Source organism: Culex pipiens, chromosome 2, assembly GCF_016801865.2.
Source record: "Culex pipiens pallens isolate TS chromosome 2, TS_CPP_V2, whole genome shotgun sequence".
Classification (NCBI taxonomy): domain Eukaryota; kingdom Metazoa; phylum Arthropoda; class Insecta; order Diptera; family Culicidae; genus Culex; species Culex pipiens.
Genome location: NC_068938.1, coordinates 112,631,816 through 112,651,198, shown reverse-complemented (window position 1 = coordinate 112,651,198; position 19,383 = coordinate 112,631,816). Strand labels below are relative to the sequence as shown.

At 34.6% G+C, this 19,383-nt stretch overlaps 1 protein-coding gene across 3 annotated transcripts in view; it reads left to right on the top strand.

Annotated features, from left to right (window-relative positions):
- Positions 1 to 19,383, top strand: part of LOC120426537 (cytohesin-1-like) — a 74,900-nt gene that overhangs the window by 47,504 nt on the left and 8,013 nt on the right. For all 3 annotated transcript variants that reach the window (XM_039591304.2, XM_039591303.2, XM_039591305.2), the window contains exons 4-9: positions 5,749 to 5,847; positions 9,900 to 9,999; positions 10,070 to 10,244; positions 13,473 to 13,559; positions 13,633 to 13,751; positions 13,853 to 13,964. In XM_039591304.2, coding sequence (XP_039447238.1) covers positions 5,749 to 5,847; positions 9,900 to 9,999; positions 10,070 to 10,244; positions 13,473 to 13,559; positions 13,633 to 13,751; positions 13,853 to 13,964 — 692 coding nt within the window. The remainder of the gene's footprint in view (positions 1 to 5,748; positions 5,848 to 9,899; positions 10,000 to 10,069; positions 10,245 to 13,472; positions 13,560 to 13,632; positions 13,752 to 13,852; positions 13,965 to 19,383) is intronic.

Sequence of the window (19,383 nt, the reverse complement as noted above, 5' to 3'; positions counted from 1 at the left end):
TCGGGATGATTTGATTATTGTACTTATTCATCCAAAATATAATGAAAAATTGAATTTTTCAACAAACGTTAAATTTGAAGTAAATTACCTCATGTTCATTTTGTAAGTAAAAACAGGACTAATAAATTCCTAATATATTGTTTTTAATTATTTCTCTGAGTGTTATCAAATTGGCTTGGTGAGAAGCATTCTTTGATGGCCCCTCTCGCGTAACACGCATCACTTTTCGGTTTCTGGATTGACACCGCAACAGTTAAGAGTCCTAATGACAATTTTAAATATCATTAAACATATTTTTTTTTCTTCACAATTAAACATAATTATCAACTTATCTTTACAGCTTCTTAGAACAAACGACTCTTGGGAAATGCCAAAGCCAACGTGGAAAAAGCAGCCGCCATAACTGTGCAGAATTTGTTTTTTTCGGATCTAATCACCATTAGTCGACGTCTATTTCCACTTTTAGATAAGTTTTGTTTTCTTAAGAATATGACACTTTGTAAAAAAATGGTTTTTTTTGCAGGTGGATATTTCATGTGGGATAATATCTCAAGGATTTCAACTGGTGAAACTTCGTGTGGGAAGGTAGCTACTGCTTGCAGCATTTTTTTGTAAGTACACAGCAAAAACATCCGATGGTAAAATCGCAGGCACATCAGCATTATGAAAAAAGTAATTTATCATTACACTTTGCATGTACAATTTTTGGAAACACAAAAAAGGTGCCACCGATGGGATTCAAACCCAACATTAACAGTATGGACTGGCGCCTTAGCCCGATCGCAATCAGACAGATGAAGAATTAAAAGGATAAACGAATCTATGAGCTTGACATATCGGTCAAGTAGATTTCCCATACTGATGGGCTACATATGCCAGAGTGTAATATTACATAAAATTTCATAAAATAATGCAAAATATATTTTACAACCAGGCTTTTTACACGCAGTCAGATTAATACTTTTTTTGTAAATTGCATGGTATCTTGTTTTCATTATTCAGGATCCTCCTCCTTTTTGGACTCAATATTGTACTGACGATGAATGAAGTCTTACTCGAAGGTGCTGGGGTACCACTTCGCAGAGAATAGTGCTTCAGATTTCAAACGCTAATATTTCGGTCCAGACGAATCTAAAATGCACGTATTATGCATTCGGCTCAAAATTTTTCAGAATTTTCTATCAAACTTCCTGCAATCGCACAAATTTATGTCCAACATTGTTCCCTTCTCTCTGTTTTAAGTGTTAAAACAATTCAGTTGTAATGCATACAATTTTAAAGCGAAGTTGGCTTTAAGCAAACACATAATTTAATATCTAGTTATATCAGTGCTTTCACTTTTTGTATACTATTAAAGAAATGGCTCAATCCTAAGTCGTACAATTTATGCAAAATTATTTACTCTGGCTTAAATAATTTTCCGATTTCTGCTTCTCCAAATTTGTCGACTGCAAATCGTGAAAAAGGTTTGATTCCGCCTACGAAGGCTCTGACTTAGCAGCTCTGCTGAAATTATTTTCAATCTTGTGCAATGTTTAAAAACAAATAATTAATTGAATAATTATTGAATTCCAACGATATACCTTAAGGTAAAACGGGAAAGCAGCGCCATATTGATACCAAGACTAGCATTTTTGGAAGCACCTTTAAAGAAAACACCGTAACTTAAACATGTTCTGTCTGTTGCAGACGCTAAATAGGTCGATAGCGAGCAACCTGTCGAGTTCAGACATTTATTAAAGTTGAACAAAAGTTGTCCAAGAACCAGTTTCCGTTCCGTCTAACCTTAAAGTAATATTTGCAAAAAAACTAACTCGGGTCCTTAGAGCGATCAAGCAGTTGGCCGCTAACTGATTGCCACCCACAAAGTACCCTGAAAGTCATGAAAAAAATATTCGTTTGAATCATATGTTTTATTTACGTTCTCTGAAGTGGATGACAGTTCAATACCTATCCTTCCACTTTCTCAGCCACAAATTACACATTTTTTAATGCAATAATACACATTCTTTCGTAAAATTCAACATTTTTGCAGTAAATTTCATCATTTTTCTAGGTAAATTTCATCATTATTTGAGGTAAATTTCATCATTTTCTGATGAAAATTCATCATTTTCTAAGGTAAAATTTATCATTTTTTTGCCACAATATCTGTCACCATTTCCTGATGAATATTACCATCATTTTTTTTTCTGTGTAGGTAATCAAAAGACCTTTCCAACGAGTTCAGAAGATTGAACATCTGACAACCCTATCAAAAGTTATAGGCACATAAGTGCCTTGAATTACCCAATCAGATGGTATGAATAATAAATGAAATTGATAGAACACTGAAAGGTCCACCCTTTTGTATCTATTTTGGATAGTATTACCCTCTAAATGTGAGGAAGGCATCAACCACCTAAGGGTGGATTAGGTAACTTTTTTTTTGAAAATACTAAAATTTTCACAAATTACCGTATATTTTAGAAAATACTCAAATTTTTATAAATTTGCAATATGGATATCAAACGAAGCGAAATTTTATTTGCTTTTTCACTTTATTAGAGTTTTTTTTAAATACCAATATTTTCAAAAATTAACTTATTTTTTCGAAAATACCCAATTTTTTTTAATTTGCAATACGGGTATCAAACGACGCAAAATGTTGTATGAAGGATACACTTCGTTTGATACCCATAATGCAAAATTTGAAAATTGGAGTATGTATTTTGAATTTTTTGAATATATTAGTATTTTCCAAAAAAAACTCTAACAAAGTGAAAAAGCATACAAAATTTCGCTTCGTTTGATACCCATATTGCATATTTTGAAAATTTGAGTATTTTCGAAAAAATACGGTAATTTGTGAAAATTTTAGTATTTTCCAAAAATACTTTAATAAAGTTAAAAAAACTATTTTTAGGAAGTACTTGTAATTTTGTTCAATAAAACGCGATAAACTTTTTTCAAGTTGTAGCCATTTGAATGCAAATTTAAGGCAAAAGAATGTATTTTAGATTTTTTTGTACAAGTTTCCGTGTATGTTCGTTTCTGAAAATATTTTTTTTTATTAAATTTGAGAAAAGTTTTCAATGTTAAAAAAAAATCATTGTAAAACTTCTCCAATCTTTCGGATAAAAGTATTTGCAAAGCATCAAAATAAAATTTAGCATACCAAATGTTGACCTTGAATGTTACGTGTGATTTTTTAGATTTGAAAATACTTTTATTCAAAAATTTGAAAATTACATAGAGTTTTCATTTTTTACATAAAAATAAGACCAATTGTTGCCGAGCAATTTTCAGTTGAAAAGGTAATAAAAAACGTTTAGAAAATTTAAAATTTTCTCTTGAATGTTTTTCTAACTGCTTCGTCATTCAGGAATTATGTATAAAATGCGCATTTGTGACTTCACAAACACAAAACAATTGAAAAAATGCACAACGTAATTCATGTTAGTAGCCAGTTTTTGTTTGTGTAACGTAATGAGCAATATTAATAAACGAAGCAATAAAAATGAAGGGTTATCGCTAATGCAAATGACTCCACTAGAGGGTGACGATTCTCGAGATTATCAATTTCCCGGGAATCGAGAGTTGTATTTTGCTATTTCCCGGGAATTCCCGGGACCCGGGAGTTTTTTTTAAACTATGCAATAGTGCCAATAATTTAACAGAAATGTTATAAATTTGTTACTTAAATTAAATTAAAACTTATTCAATGAAACGTTAATTTAGGTAGCCTCGTTTTATAGTTCACAGAATGACCCAATCTCACCCCCAGACCCAATGTCACCCCTGATGACGGTATTTTTTTCTGAATTCTGAAGCTTTTTGCATAAACTTGCTATTAGATTTTAAAAAAATTTAATTTAGCTAATATGTAATTTCCCAGTATCTTTATTTTTGCAATATGATAAATAACGACTCAAAACAACAATTTAAAATTGTTTTTCCTTCTTTGGTCAACTGTAAATATTAATTTAAGAAATATTTACCTGGAAAATATTAGATGAAGAAATATTAACAGTTATCCGAAAAATCAGAATTTTAACAATTGGCGGACCTATACTTTACAAAGAGTTGCAGAGTTATTTTTCCAAAATGTTATTTAATATTGAGGTTGATGCAAAACCCAAAACTACTTAGTGGCATCAAAAAGGAAATTACCTTGATACAGCGAAATTAACATACTTAGAATTAAAAAAACCTAAATTATAAGGTTTGCTATGCTCGGGAAATGATATGGAAATTGAATTTATCTTGAAAAGGCTTTTCCCTCTTAGAAAAAATAAATAGAAATAATGTTTAAAAAAAAACTTGAGTTTTTCATTTCTAGGGTGTACCTGCTAAATAAGCATTAAAGTAACTTTTGACTACACTCAATTATAGTAATTGGAAGTTTTGACGATATTTATATCAATAAAATTTCCCGGGAGTCTCGACCAAATTTCCCGGGAATCGAGAGGTCCAAAAATGATCGATTTCCCGGGATTTTTTTCCCGGGAATTCCCGCTCGTCACCCTCTAGACTCCACTAATGATGACGGAGTGAAAAAAAAGTTAAGATATAAATGTTTCCATTTCATCTGCGGCGGTGGCACTTAGCTGTTGGAGTTCCACTTCCTTTCGTAATTTAAAGTGCTTTTGATAAAATGCAATGACAATTCACATGTGTGCATTTCCCACTTGCATCGTGGAGGCCCAGTTTTTTCTTCTTCTTCTTTATCTTACTTCCTTCAGAAAATTGTGCCATCTGGGTGCCTTGTTCATTGTTCTTGCTGCAGCTCGTCGAGTGCAAAAATGAATTAAAAAAACAAGAAATTAAATATCTGTCACGCAATTCGCTTCGCCACGACCACCACCCTCGCATCGTCGACTGCTCTAGTATCGAGAATGCATTGTAACTCATCATCAACAGCCGACTCGCCAGTATATTTAGTGGGTGAGTTGTTTTAATTGTTCCTCGTCCACTCGAACCGAAAACTTAATGGCTCGGAACTGCGACGACCCACGACCAACAACGACAAGGCAACGCCTGGCTTCTATCTATCGAGCAGAAACAATTTGATCATCGATAAACACAGCCGGAACTGTGTCGACCACCAACCGGACGGGGAAAAAAACTTCTGGTTCATTAAAGGCACACGATCGATACAATTGAATTAACCTCGTTCAAATTGTTGGCATGACTAAACATTTTACGAAAAAAGATGTTTTAAAACTAAATTTTATTTGAAAATATAACAAACATTCATTTACATTATGAAAAAGTTCTAGTTTACACCAAAGGGACTATTCTAAAAGAGTCCACTCCACCAATTCCCAAACGAGCGATTCATTGAACACAAATAGTCTCGTTTGTCACCAAAGAGAGCTTGTTTGTCTAGCAAGCTGGAAGATATTTTTTCACTCTGTTCACACCAGAGTTAACCTCCCTAGGTGGGCGGAAAAGTGCGATTGAGGGTGGGACGGAGAATGACGTTGATCCTTGTTGCATCGAACAGGATTTTGCCGCATATGATGGCGCACATATCTGGAGAGCAGTGTGTGCTGGTCGACGATGAAGGTGAAGTTTGTTATGTGCACATAAAGGGGCATTGCAAACTCTTCTCAAATGGTAAACCGTGTTTAAACTGTCCCTTGTTCTAGTACAGGGAGCATTAATTATACGAACATAAAGCCTGTTTAAGTTTACCTTTACCTTCTACAGGCAATAACTTTGTCAGTATTACTGATATAGTGATTTTTTTTTCTTTTTTTTCAGGCATTGAATTTTTGTACGAGAATCAGCTTTTGAAGATGGACCCACACGACGTAGCTCAATTTTTATACAAAGGAGAAGGACTCAACAAAACAGCAATTGGTAAGTTTATTTTATGTTCCTCACAACATTGTTTATTCTTAAACTGACACAACTGAACCTCAGTCAAACTAAAGGTGAATATCCAATCCTGAAAATATTTTATTTCAGTAATGGATATTCACCTTTAGTTTGACTGAGATTCAGTTGTTTGCAATTCCTTTTTTAAAATAGGGGAAATTCAAGTATGTTTGGCAGGTTAAGGATTTGTTCCTAGCTCCGTCCAATTTGCAAATTTTCACTATGTAAACAAATTGTTTGGCAAATTTTATGATAGAAAATTGCATTTTAATTTCCAACATAAGGTGCCCATTGAAAATACATGCCTTTCCCCTTCTTGCTTTTTCTGTAAAAAAAGAAATTTTTTGGAGGGTTGAAAATTTGGATTGTTGAATATTACCTCTTTTTTTTAGAAATTTTTCCTGAAATAATGTGGATAAAACTAAAATTCATCAAAAAATTATGAAAATTTTATCAGAAAATTATTTTTTTTTACTCACGATCTGTCACTATTCCCAGATGTAATACATATTACTAAGGCTAGAGATTTTTCGCGATTTCACGGAAGCCGCGTAATTTGTGAAATTTGCCCCTGGCCGTGAAATTTAGAATATACCGTAAAATGCCGCGTAATTTTAAATATTCAATTGATAAATCGCTACTCGGTGCATTTATGCTTTATTTTTTAAATTCGAACATTTAAAAAAAATATTAACAAGCATTTTAAAAGCAGTTTACAAATAAAAAAGTATTTCATATCAGATCTACAACTATTTTTTGAAGATATTGTTCATTAGAATATTCAACAAAATGCAGATAGTTTCTTTATTCCACAAAAAAAAAAAAAAAAAAACGTTAACACTTTTTGAATGGAAACGCAAAAAATAGCCTTTTATTTTTAATTTTTTTGTAAAATTTATTTTAATTAATCAACGAAGTTGACTTTATAGCTGTCGGCCACCATTGCTAGTACCAACCACTAGTGTCTTCCTTTTTATCTACAAGGACTTCGCCGCCCTGGGCTCCTAAGTGTATGAAGGTATGGCGCGGAGCGACGGCGCCGAATACCCATATTTACACAAAGAATTTTAGAGCGCCCGCCGCGGGATTCGAACCGGCGACCTCTGGATTGTGAGTCCAGTGCGCGGTTCGATTGATCCACACGGGCGGAACCAACGATATCAACGATATTAAAAAAAAGAAGAAAAAATTGCATTTCATGATAAATTATGTGTTTTAATTCAATTGATTAGTAAAATTATACATATTGAAATCTTATTTGTTAACCATTTTGCAATGTATTATATTTTTTCTTGAGTAATCAATAAATTTTAATACTGCTTTTAATGAAGTTTTGCTCGAACTTTATTATTTTATAAAATCTCGATAAAATTAAAACAGTTGAATCATAAATTTTTGACTTTTTTTATTAGGTCCTATAAGCAAATGTTAACATTGAGTGTGTCCTTTTCACACCTTATGTCAATGTTCATTGCACTTACTCTCAATACACTCAATGTTTACATCTGTTTGTAGGACCTTTAAAAAAAAAATCTAGAATTTAACTGACGGGAATTCTTCTAAATTTCCCAACTTTTCAGCACTTGCACTAAAAAGTAATATTTTTTCAAACACCCGATCCCCAAATGAAAACAAAACGTGAAACAAACGTTTCACTGAAAAGAGTTCACACTGAGAGTTTTTTCGTCCAACGCGGCTGAGCCCTGTTGGATAAATGTATGGCTCGTGTTGACAAAATCTTCATTTTGCAACTTGTTGCATAAAATACTATTTCAAATAGCCTAGGAAATTCTCTATAATTTTCTTTTTTTGGACTTTGAATTTCGGAAAAATAGTTTTTGAGATAAAGCATTGTAAAAATGGAAATTTTATATTCGTCTAATTTTTTTTTAAATAACAAAATTTCAAAATCAATCATCTTAAAAAAATCAAAATTTGTAACACTTGATTTTAAATTTTGAAACATATTTGTGAGATTCTGAATTTTTACTGAGAATTTATTTTTTAACATTGAAATTCAGACTAATAGTTGTCAGTTTGAAAAAGAACTTAGACACAATTTTTCTCAATTACAATTCTTTGCGATATATCTCAGAAACTAGAAGACATTCTCATTTTTACGTTTTTTATTACCGATCTGTATTTCTAAAATTCAAAATTTGAAAAAAAAAATAAAAAAATATAAAAATTTAAGTTACAAGCAATTGTCAAAACATTTGAATGAAAAAAGTGTTTTAAAATGCATTTTACACCTGCCCAGTTGTTTTGCAATCATTAGTTTTCAAAATATGCAAGTATCGAAGAGATTTTTTTTTTCACCGAAAAAAAACTTTTTGCGGTGCTGTTCATTGGATTTTTACAAAAAATAAAAATATTTTTGAACGATCCCAGACATGCTAAATATGATTTTAAATGCAGGAAAATGCATTTCTAATTGTTTTCAGTTGGTTAGACTTCTATTTCCTTTAAAATTTTAATTTTTTTAAAAAATATATTTTTTTGCCCCCCGATTTTTCGGACCGATTGCGGGGTTGCGACATAAACTTTGAAAAATATTTGCAACGGCCTAAATAAGCGTTATACAATATTTTTGATTCGTTTAGGTGTTTCATAATTGTGGGAGATACAATAAAAAAAAACACAATTCGACGCTGTCGCGCTATCTTGTCGCACGTCGCTTTTTGGCGTTTCGAGAAAAATGCATTTAAATGTACCTTGAATAAAAAAAAGAGCACGTAATGTAAACAATAACAAACTCGTATTGTATGGTTGACCATTCTGTGTATTGTCCCGAAGTTTGTGTGAATTTGGTTGCCGGAGTCCTGAGTTATAATTACAAATGTTTAAGGTAGTCGGACTTGAACGTGTGTCAAACGCGTTCTGGCCTGAAATCTTTTTGGCATGTTGTCGCACATACAGCAATTTTCGGGGTGTGCTTATTCGGGGTCTACTTCTTCCACAAGAAAAGTGAAAACAATACACGGAGGTTTTTTTTCGGTTTTTATTGAATATCTCAGGATTGAAGTCGACAAGATAGCACGACAGCGACAAGTTATAGAACACGCAATTTGGAAACAATGTTTTGCTGGTCTTGATGAAATAGTCTTGAAATGCCAATCTTTAAAAGCGATCTTGAAGACTTCCTTAGGTTAGAGTACCCCTTTGCATTCATCTTGTGCCGTTGTATTCCAATGCATTAAAATATCACAAAAACGTCAAAGAGGCAAGGCCTACTGCGTAATATTCACCGGAGAGATGATTCGTTGGACTGGGTTAAATTTGAGCATTTTTTAACCAAAAACTGACCCTACAGAGAAACTATATTTGGAGCTACCCTTACATGATTCTATTTCAATGCAATGCACATTAACAAACCACCTAGAACCAGTCGTTTATTCACAAATGCATTGCTATATTGTTGCTGTCGGTAGTCACACTATCAAAATGATAAACCGCTTTCAATACAGTCAGTGGACTCGTTTTGTGGAACGGGTAATTAATAATAACCGCGATGCAACACACAGCACGATAAAACCCACAATTTCCTCTGGTCCCTCAAGGGAAAACCTTGCATTTGAACTGATGTGTTGTTTTTACGTTCACTCTGTTTGAGGCGTCACAATAAACAAAAATAATTAATACCACCGGTTGATAAAAAGTAATTAAAATTTTTAAAATTATTTCATCTGTATGCGTTTCAATTTGTTTGCGGTTTGTTCGACTATCAACCCTTCCCACGTGGGCATAACAAACGTTACCCGAGGTTGAAAGTGCATTGTATGGATAAATTCATCTCGTGGCTCACGTGAGCACGGGTTCGGCTTATATTTCATCCCCCTTTCCATAGTGACACGTTTGGGGGCAAATAACCGTTTTTCATGCAGGGAGGCCGTTTGTGGAGTTGTAATTTTCATAAATTGCCGCCACGTGGAAAGATGTGCGAATGTTGAATCAATTATGCTTTATGAGCGTGTTGTTAATCACTTCTCCTTGCTCATTTTTCTTCTGTTTGTTTGTTTTACTGCTCATTTCAGGCGATTATCTCGGCGAAAAGAACGACTTCAACGAGCAGGTGCTGAAGGCGTTTGTGGATCTGCACGATTTCAGCAATTTGATCCTCGTGCAAGCATTGAGGTGAGTACTTTTCAACAATCAGTGAAATTAATTTCACTAACGCACAACTCTCTTCCCACCTGTATTTTAGACAATTCCTGTGGTCGTTCCGGCTGCCGGGAGAGGCGCAGAAGATTGACCGGATGATGGAATGCTTTGCCCAGCGGTACTGCCAGCTGAATCCGGACATTTTCACCAACACCGACACCTGCTACGTGCTGAGCTTTGCCATCATTATGCTGAACACGTCGTTGCATAATCCATCGGTGAGTTTGCGTCTGTTTGTTTGTTTCCAACATTACATATTAGGTTCATCTATTGTTCCATGCGTATAAAACAACATTTGCACAATTTACGCATTTAGTTGGGAAGCTTTTTGTGTTAGCACTGACATGTCGTTCGATGCAGGATTGGATATCAGATCATCAGAATACAATAGAAAGTTTATCTAGCTTTGAATCCAATTGAAGTCATATGGAAATGCTCCGTATCTCAATTAGGAATAGCTTATGTAATTAAATTAGAATTTTCCATTTCTTCTTATTCTCTTCTCAATGAAAAATCCCTTTCATGATTTTAAGAATAACTCCACTAACTTGCATAGAAATATAATTGTTTATTATGAAAACCCCATAAAGCAGTTTTAAAATGCATAGAATCGTCGCAAACGGATGTGCGTCAAAAAGTCGAATGCCAAAAGGTCTAATGGACAAAAAGTCGAAAGTGGACAAAACGTCGAATGTGGAAAAATTTAACAATTTTTTTTTAAATATGAGCAGTTCACCTAAAAAAGTCAGACTAATAATAATATTTTGGGGATAAATATTTTTGTGAGATTTTTTTCTATTCTTTCAAACATGAGTACTGCCCCTGATCGCATAAATGTCCCATATGCATTTTCATCGAGTTATTAATGCAGTTTGGTTCAAAATTGTGTGCTCTTTCGAAAGAGCCTATAACATCCAGTACTTTGTTCTAGAAATTAGGAGCAAATCCAGTTTTTCACGAAAATTTAACACGTAGCCTTATGTATGGGACAAACTTCTAATGCGTTTTTCTCAGCTTGCTGTTTTTGCATATGGGACATTTATGCGAACATGGGCAGAGTAGTTCTTTTGAATAAAAAGTTGTGCTTTCGAAATATTTTGTCTGTTTTTTTTTTTTCTTCATTTTTTAAAAACAGCGTTTTTTGCTCGGAAATCACGGTTTGTTTTGAGGACGCTGTATCTTTTGACAGGAGCAAGATAGCACATTTCTTTCTTTGGGAAAGTTTTACCCGGGCAGACAGTAATAATAAAATTCAGAAAGAACAGAAAGTGTTATGGAATCTTCTTAAAAAATCAATTTTTGCATAAGGGTTTAATAAGTACTTATGTTATCATAACAATTTTTTTATTGGTCTGATATTGGTTGAAAGCCAAAACAACTCTGGAATAACATTTTTTTATGGAAGAATACCTCCTACTGTTTTTGGGATGATCGGATTAGTTGTTAAGATAACAAAAAATAATAACAAAGATTTGTTCGAAGAATAACTAAAAATGTTATTAACTGTTATTACAATAACAATCCAATAACAAAAAATTCATAGCGACGAATAACAAATCTTGTTATAAATAACATAAAATGTTATTGGCCTAGTATTTTCAAATGTCAAAAAATGTTATTCCCAAGTTATTTCCGTCTGCTCGGGTAGAGAATTTTCTCAATTTTAACGCTATTGTGTTGGTTTGAAAATTTAGTGGGAATTGAAAATGATAAAAATCAAAATGTAAAAAGAAAGTTTTTTATACATACTAATTCCCATACAAAATTGAAATCCAATGCGCAAAGTGTGGACGCAACCAATCGCTCCCAAATTTTGGGGCGTTGTTTAAGAGCCTAAAATGCATAAAAAACTTTGTTCTGGTTTGATTTGATATTTTTTTAAATTTTCCTTATAACGACGAGGCAATCTATTAGTTATGTGTTGATAACTGACTTCAAAAATATTTAATTGTTTTTAGGTTGTCGACTGAAAGCCATTTAAATCACCTTTTTAAAGCTCATCATATTTTTTGCTTAAGAAATGTTTAAAAAATACCCTCGACATTTTGTCCTTTTGACTTTTTCCATTCGAGCTTTTGCCCATTCGACCTTTTTTTTTTTCGCAAACTCAACTTCGTGCAGTTGACGTTCGTTAAATAGTTTACCTTTCAATTTCTTTTCCGCATAAACTGTAAAAAAAAATTTGCAACGGCTTAAGTAGGAAATAACGGCAAATTACTAGTTGCTGATTAGAGTCTTAGTTTTTCGGGCTTATACACCGATATTAGTCAATCTGATTATAGGAAAAAGTGCTACACCAAAAGTATCACTGCTCTTTATGGAATTGTACAGTAAATGATTTTAAATCTTGCAAAGAAAGGGCTTGTAATTAACAATCACTAAACTATTTGGAGTCGATACATGACACTGATGAAGTCAGCAAGTCGTAGACGAAATACGTATCTTTCATGATATTAATAAAGTAGTGGATTCAAACGAAACCACACTATTTGGTATACGCGAAACCCTTCGTCGTGAATTTGTAGCCCGCTGCCTTGGAGCTATTTTCACCTGCCAGCTACTAAATAGTGGGTCAGCCAATCTCTCCTCTCGGCACTGGCACTGGACATGATTGTAATTAACCCTCTACTGCCCAAATTTTTTTTTCGAATATTTTTATTTTTCCCGTGTTCAGGAGGTCATTTTGAGCAACTTTTGTTCTACAAAAAACTTTACTTCTCTTGTTTTATGTTTTTCTTGTTTCATTTTTAGTATTTTAATTTGCATTTATCTTGTTTAGTTTATGTTTGTTTTTGGTAGTATTTGGCCTACTCTACCACCTCCTATCATTACATTTTGCCTATCTAATTTTTTCATGTTTTTACAGTAACTTTTTCAATTTTTTGCATGTTTTTCACATTTTCTGCTATACAATGGAACCATTATCATTTAAATTGTAGATAAATGCGTAGAGGCATAGCCTGGGGCACTAGAAAAACTACTGCATACTTCTTTTTACTTAAAATATAGGAAATGTTATTAAAAAACACAGCCAAAGTTGACCCCTAAAAAAATGACATTTTTTTCACTGGCAAAGTCACATAAAACAAGTCAAACTTCCAACCCTAAAATTTTCCAAAATTTTAAAAGTTTCTCTTTCCAATGCTTCTTGAAGATCAAAAATTGGTTGAAAAATGGATTTCTGGCATTTTTTTAAATCGAAGCCCGTTTAGAGGCGGGGTTGGGTTGTAGAGGGTTAATACTTCTATCACCCCTGGCTGCAGTAACAGCATCATCGCTGCCAGACGGGAAATAACGATAGGGTTTATTTTAGGCTCATGCAATGCCCCACATTTCTGCGTACAAGCATTACATATTTCAATCCAGCTTAGTTAGCAAGCAAGCGAACTCTCCGTTATTCATTGCATCTTATGCCTTTTCTCTTGTGACCATATAAATATTTTCAGGTAAAAGAGAAACCAACTGTTGAGCAATTTATATCAATGAATAGAGGCATCAACAATGGCGGAGATTTACCGAGAGAATTGCTTGAGGTGAGTTTATTTTCAGGAACATAATTACACGAGGCGAGTTCTAATTCCCCTTTTCCCCTCCCCCAAACCGCAGTCTCTGTATGAATCCATTCGGACAGAGCCGTTCAAGATACCGCAGGACGACGGCAACGACCTGATGCATACGTTCTTCAACCCGGACAAGGAGGGCTGGCTGTGGAAGCAGGGAGGAAGGTAGGTGGAGTCGCGACGCGACGCACTTGACAAAAGCTGCTGGACAAACAATTAAACGATGTGTTGTCATTTTTGCACTCTCTCTCTCTCTCTCTTTGCAGATACAAATCGTGGAAGCGACGATGGTTCATCCTGAACGATAATTGTTTGTACTACTTTGAATACACCACCGACAAGGAGCCGCGGGGAATTATCCCGCTCGAAAATATTGCGGTAAGTTGCATTCGGGGTTGGGACCAAACGTCTGGCAAAAATGTGGACAATCTTAAAGGTTATTTTCTCGATGTTATGATCTTCGGTGTCAATCCTAATATTGGCTAAGCGAAAAGTTCAGTAATGTTTGCGGGATTGTTCTTTGTCTTTCTGGTCATGTCAATGACATAATCAATTTTATCAATTTAAATAAATATTAATGTTTGAGTTTTTAAAAATGTCATGTCATGACATGCATATTTAACGTAAATTCAAAGAGATTTGGAAATATTTCTAAGTTACATTTTTTTTATAGTTTTTGGAGAAAATATAATGCATCGATGTTTCCCTTGTCATTTTTTGATCAGCCTAGTTAACGAGCAGCATTCGCTAACTAGGCTACGTTCTCATCCCAGTTACCTAACAAGTACTGTATGCCATTTTTTTCATGAGAGTTTTTTTTAAATTTGATTTTCATTTAACCAAAATTTTTCAAGAAACTGTCTGGAGTTTTTTTAATGGAAAATCTAAAAGATCATTTGTTTGCATCAGATCTACTTTCTCTTTTTAAAAGTTTTTACTGTCATGCCTCTGTTAGCTGGTTTTTAAGGTCTACCGCCCGATGACAGCTAACATATTTCGCTGGGCCAGTGACAGCTCGAGCTCGATCTTTGTTTGCATCAGGGCTCTGTGACAAGAAGTTCGTCATTTTTGAGTTACATTATATATTTTTCACTGGGTCTAGAAAGTCCTATTGGTATCAATCAACATTTCGGGGAAGTGAAAAGTTGGTGAAAAGTTCAATTACGTTTTCGAGAAAGTTCTTTGCCGTTCTGGTTATGTCAATGACATAACCATTTGCACTGTTTTTTTTTTTACTTTTTAGGTCATAAATAACATACAATAATGACGAATTTGTTTAAATCTGGAAAACAGCCGGATCGAAAAATTAAACTTAAGTTAAAGCCATTGCTTCATTGAAAAATAATATGTAAAATAAAATAAATAAAACAAAACAATGATGAATATCCCAAAATCTGGAAAATAGACAGATCGGGGAACAAAATATTGACGCTAGGTATCGTTTTATAAAAATATGTGTCGAATTTAATTTTTATTTTTTCGCGTTTTTTTTTTAATAAAAAAGATTTTAGGTTCACTCGAACCATTTTACATCATTTTTAAAGAAAAATTCTGGATTTTTTTTCTGGAAAATCGAGAATACAGAATACTATTTCCTTAAAGTTATGGTCTTCGGTGTCGATCCAAATTTTGGCGAAGCGAATAGTTCAATTGCATTCAAAATGTTCTTTGTCGTCATAAATAAAAAATAATAATAAATAATTCGGCAAAATATAAAATACAGATAAATCGGGAAACGTTACATTTACAATAGATATTTACTTTACAATCCATTTTTAGTTTGATCGATAAGATACTGTCAAAATTGTATTATCGCGGATGTTCCGGATACCAGTTCTCATGCGGTCATTGCTTAGAATCATTCAAAATAGTCAAGCAACACTTTAAGCATCTTGGAATCAATCAGAATTTTACTCTACAACCCAATTCTAGTATCATCGATAACAGAGGCGACTCGTCCACCTGTTCAACCTGTTCATTGAACAGGTAGCCGATTTCAAGCGGATAATTTTTTTTATATAAGTACCACGGTGATTTTTAAATAAGCAACATACAATAATTGTTTATTACATTTTTTGTTTGAATATACTGTAACAAAATCAACTCCCTATGTTCAGCAGCGCTGCATGCACCGAAAAAGCTTTGACCCGCCACCCTTTACTCTTTACCTCTCTTTACAACCCACCAATACTAAAGCGAGCCAGCCTAGTGGGCCACGCGTAAAATGCTCGTCGCGTTCAACACCGACCCCCTGAACGTCGGGGAAAAAATCTCCATACAGAAAAAAATCAACACATGTAAAGAGCTTCCTATTCATACGCAGCGGCAGTATCAATGTGTTGGTAAATCTGGTTCAATCTGAAAGCGTGAACTGACAGCATTTTTGGGAGAGAGTGAAATGCCACCCCCAGGCCCCAGCCGACTTAGCTCGCTCAGCTCTCCAGGGAGCTGCATGCAAAAGGTAAACAAGCCAGCGCGTTGACAGCACGTTGAGAGCATGAATAAATGAGAGAGCGCGAGAGCACCACAGATATTGCTCTATATTTGGCGCACTTTTAGGCATCAGGCTGTTTTGCGCAGACTGGTGATGGCTTGTTTTAAAACTGGAATGTTCAACTGCGCGCGTTGAACCTCTTCGATCTTCCTGGTTGTTAATCTTAAATGTTAATTTAAGATAGTGTGATTGATAGATTGAATTGAAACAATTGAAACAAAAAAGTACTGTGCTTTTTCCAGGATCGGGACACATGAGAAGAATTATGACAGTAGATTCAACCATGATCGTTATTTTATTTTTCGGATGGTTCTATTTAAAGCGGATGCAGTCCTAAAAAAGTTAAAGATTTGATGCCATTAAATGCTCCAAAAACGACTGTGTTTATTCAGACTGTAGTCCCGGTCCCGGTGAATATATTATTATCATATATTGTAGCATGAATTTGTTCTGAAAACTTTTTTTCACTGATGCTAAAAACAAATATTTTAATTATCTCGGATTCATGTCAATATAGTTTTGTTTTTAACATCAAAAGCCCTTCTTTTTATTCGGAAATTGAATTCCAAAACCATGAGGACATAACAGTGAGTAAATTCAATTCTCTAAAAATTTGACAAAGGATCAAAAGCGATACGACCTGGTTCTAATAAGTATAGAGTAAAATGTCAATTTAATTTTTAAATAGTAACCAAGTTAGCTCAATATTAGTTGGGCTTAAAAAAGCCCAACAAACAGTTTTCTTTTGTTAAGGATGTGGTATTTTTTCTAACATCCTGATGAATAGTTTTAAAATTCAGTATAATATTCAATAACTTCAGTTGAATTTCGTTAAGGATGGCAGAGCGATTGCTCTATTTTTCCACATTCCCCACGCTAATGATTAAGTCTTAAAAATACGTTTTAACGAGATAAAAAACGTCCTAATCATAATTTTAATTAATTATTTGCATAAACAGAAAATTATAATAGTATAAAAATAATAAAACGTAAAAATAAAAGCCATTGGAAAGAAAAAAGCTTTAAAAACATTTTTTAACATTGAACAGGTACTTGCAGGCCAAGGGTGAAATGATACCTTTTCGGTTGACACCCGGTGAGGAACATCCTGGAAGGAGCGGAACTACACCCGTAGTGCTGTTAGCTGACCTAGACCTTGGTCAAAACAGCTGCTCTGGTTCCTTGCAAGTTACCCATTTTCTTACCTCCACGTTGGCTTGGTTTCGTCATCATGATGACAACACGTGACCTTGCTGGTGGCCTGTGGAAACGAACTCGTAAACCTTTGACCAGCGAGGGTCAGAGTAGAGACGGCCAAAAGAAAGGGATGCGCAATGTGGGAAGGGAAGATTGTAGACGGTATTGTTTTGATTCACAGCATGTTGAGTTAACTGTTGTGGATGTACCTGATACATCGCAATACGGGGTTTCTCTTCTTTCCTCTTTCAGCTACTATCTATCTTCTATTTCTTTATTATGTATAACTGATTTTCTAATTCTGCTTCTGTTTACTATCCACCATTTTATTTTGATTGCATGATCTTTCGTTTCTCTTATTTTCTTATACTAATGCATCTTTTTGTTTTGTTTTGTTTTTGTTTGTTTACATTTTCATGTCGTGTCTGGGCCTGCGGTTGGAGAACGATTGCACCACGACAACCACTTTGGAGTGATATTATCACACTGGAGACAACAGCAACAACATAAGAAACCCTGATGTCACTCAGGTTCACGAAAGTAACTGTATCGATATTTTATAGTGTTTATATTTTACTAACATCCCTTTCTTTGCAGAGCATGGACTACATCATAAAGCGGCAATGTGGGAAAGGGAAGTAATTTGTGATTGTAGAAGGTATTGTTTTGATCCACAGCATGTTGAACGAACTGTTGTGGATGTACCTAGAACATCGCAACTAGGAGTATCTCTTCTTCTTATCTCCAACTACTTTAGTCCTGTTTCACTTATCTGTCAAGTCTCCTCTGCTTAATTTGCCAGTTTTAACTGCTATGTGTTTTCCCTAACATCCCCAATCGGCTCCTGAAGTTGTCATTAATGCTATCTAAGCTTATATGATATTATTTATCCTTTATCAGATAGCTTTTTTCATAAATTATTGCCTATATTTTTAATCTACTTCATACAGCTTTTACTCTGGGGGTTCGGCAGCACTACTTGCCCGGTTCGGTTCGGTTTTTTCAGCTCGTGATTTGAAATCGAAATATTTTGGTGAAAATTGGACGTGTAGAGGTGGAAAATATGTTTTTATTATGGCTTTCATCGCTTTCGTGGTTCGGACGATGGAATTTCTCACATTTCCGAGTGAAAAAAGTGTTATTTTAGCAAAATAAGTTTGGGCTTTGAGTGCTGAAAGATGGCTGCTTCTCAGAAAGGAAAAAATGCCGTCAGCATTGAAAGAGTCAGCATCATAGTTGGTGGGAGCGAAAAGCCTTCCTCTCGCTTTCTCTCGTGTGCGTGGCTGCGGTGGCTGCGGAGTGTGCTGAGCGAGCGTGTAGTTTACGCTGCAATAATTCCAGCAGAATGACAGGACAGAGATGGAAAGAAAAATGCTGTTAGTTTTGGGTGGTCGGTTTCGTCACGGATGAGTGGAAGGCGATATTAGAGTTCTCTAGGCGATATCTTGACTTTTTTTTGATAAGGTCCTATAAACAAATGTAAACATTGAGTGTATCCCGCTTACTCCGATGGACTTTGACATAAGGTGTGAAAGGGATACACTCAATGTTTACATTTGTTTATAGGACCTTATCAAAAAAAAGTCAAGATATGTTTGTCAATTTATAATTTTGTGTGAAAGAGAGAGTCGCCGCGAGCATCTTGCTCAAATTGACAGTGGGCCTGTTGATGTTGTTGAATATTGTTAAAAAAGATCATGGCAGTTTAAATTGTCGCAGAAGCTGATCTTGTAGTGGCTTAATTTTGAAGAATTCAAATAATAATTGTGCCGGTATTTGTGACTAAAAAACAAAAAAGCTTGAGTGCACGACTTGCTCTGCTCAAAATTATACAAAAATTAACCAAGGAAAAAATCAGTCATGTTCTGCTATCGCTGATGGATAATTGACATTCGGGTGTGGACTTTCTTTGTAGGTGTGGAGGTGTGATCGTAGTAGTTGTGATGTGCGGGCGCGTTTATTTTTCAATCCGTCACGTATTTTTGCCCATTTTTTTTTTAAATGTGGAAGTATCTCAAGTGAAGAAGAAGCGATTCGAGGTGGAGCTTACTCCGGAGGAAATCAGGGACGTGGCTGCGGTAGCTGGAAACCAGTTCAACGGCGACG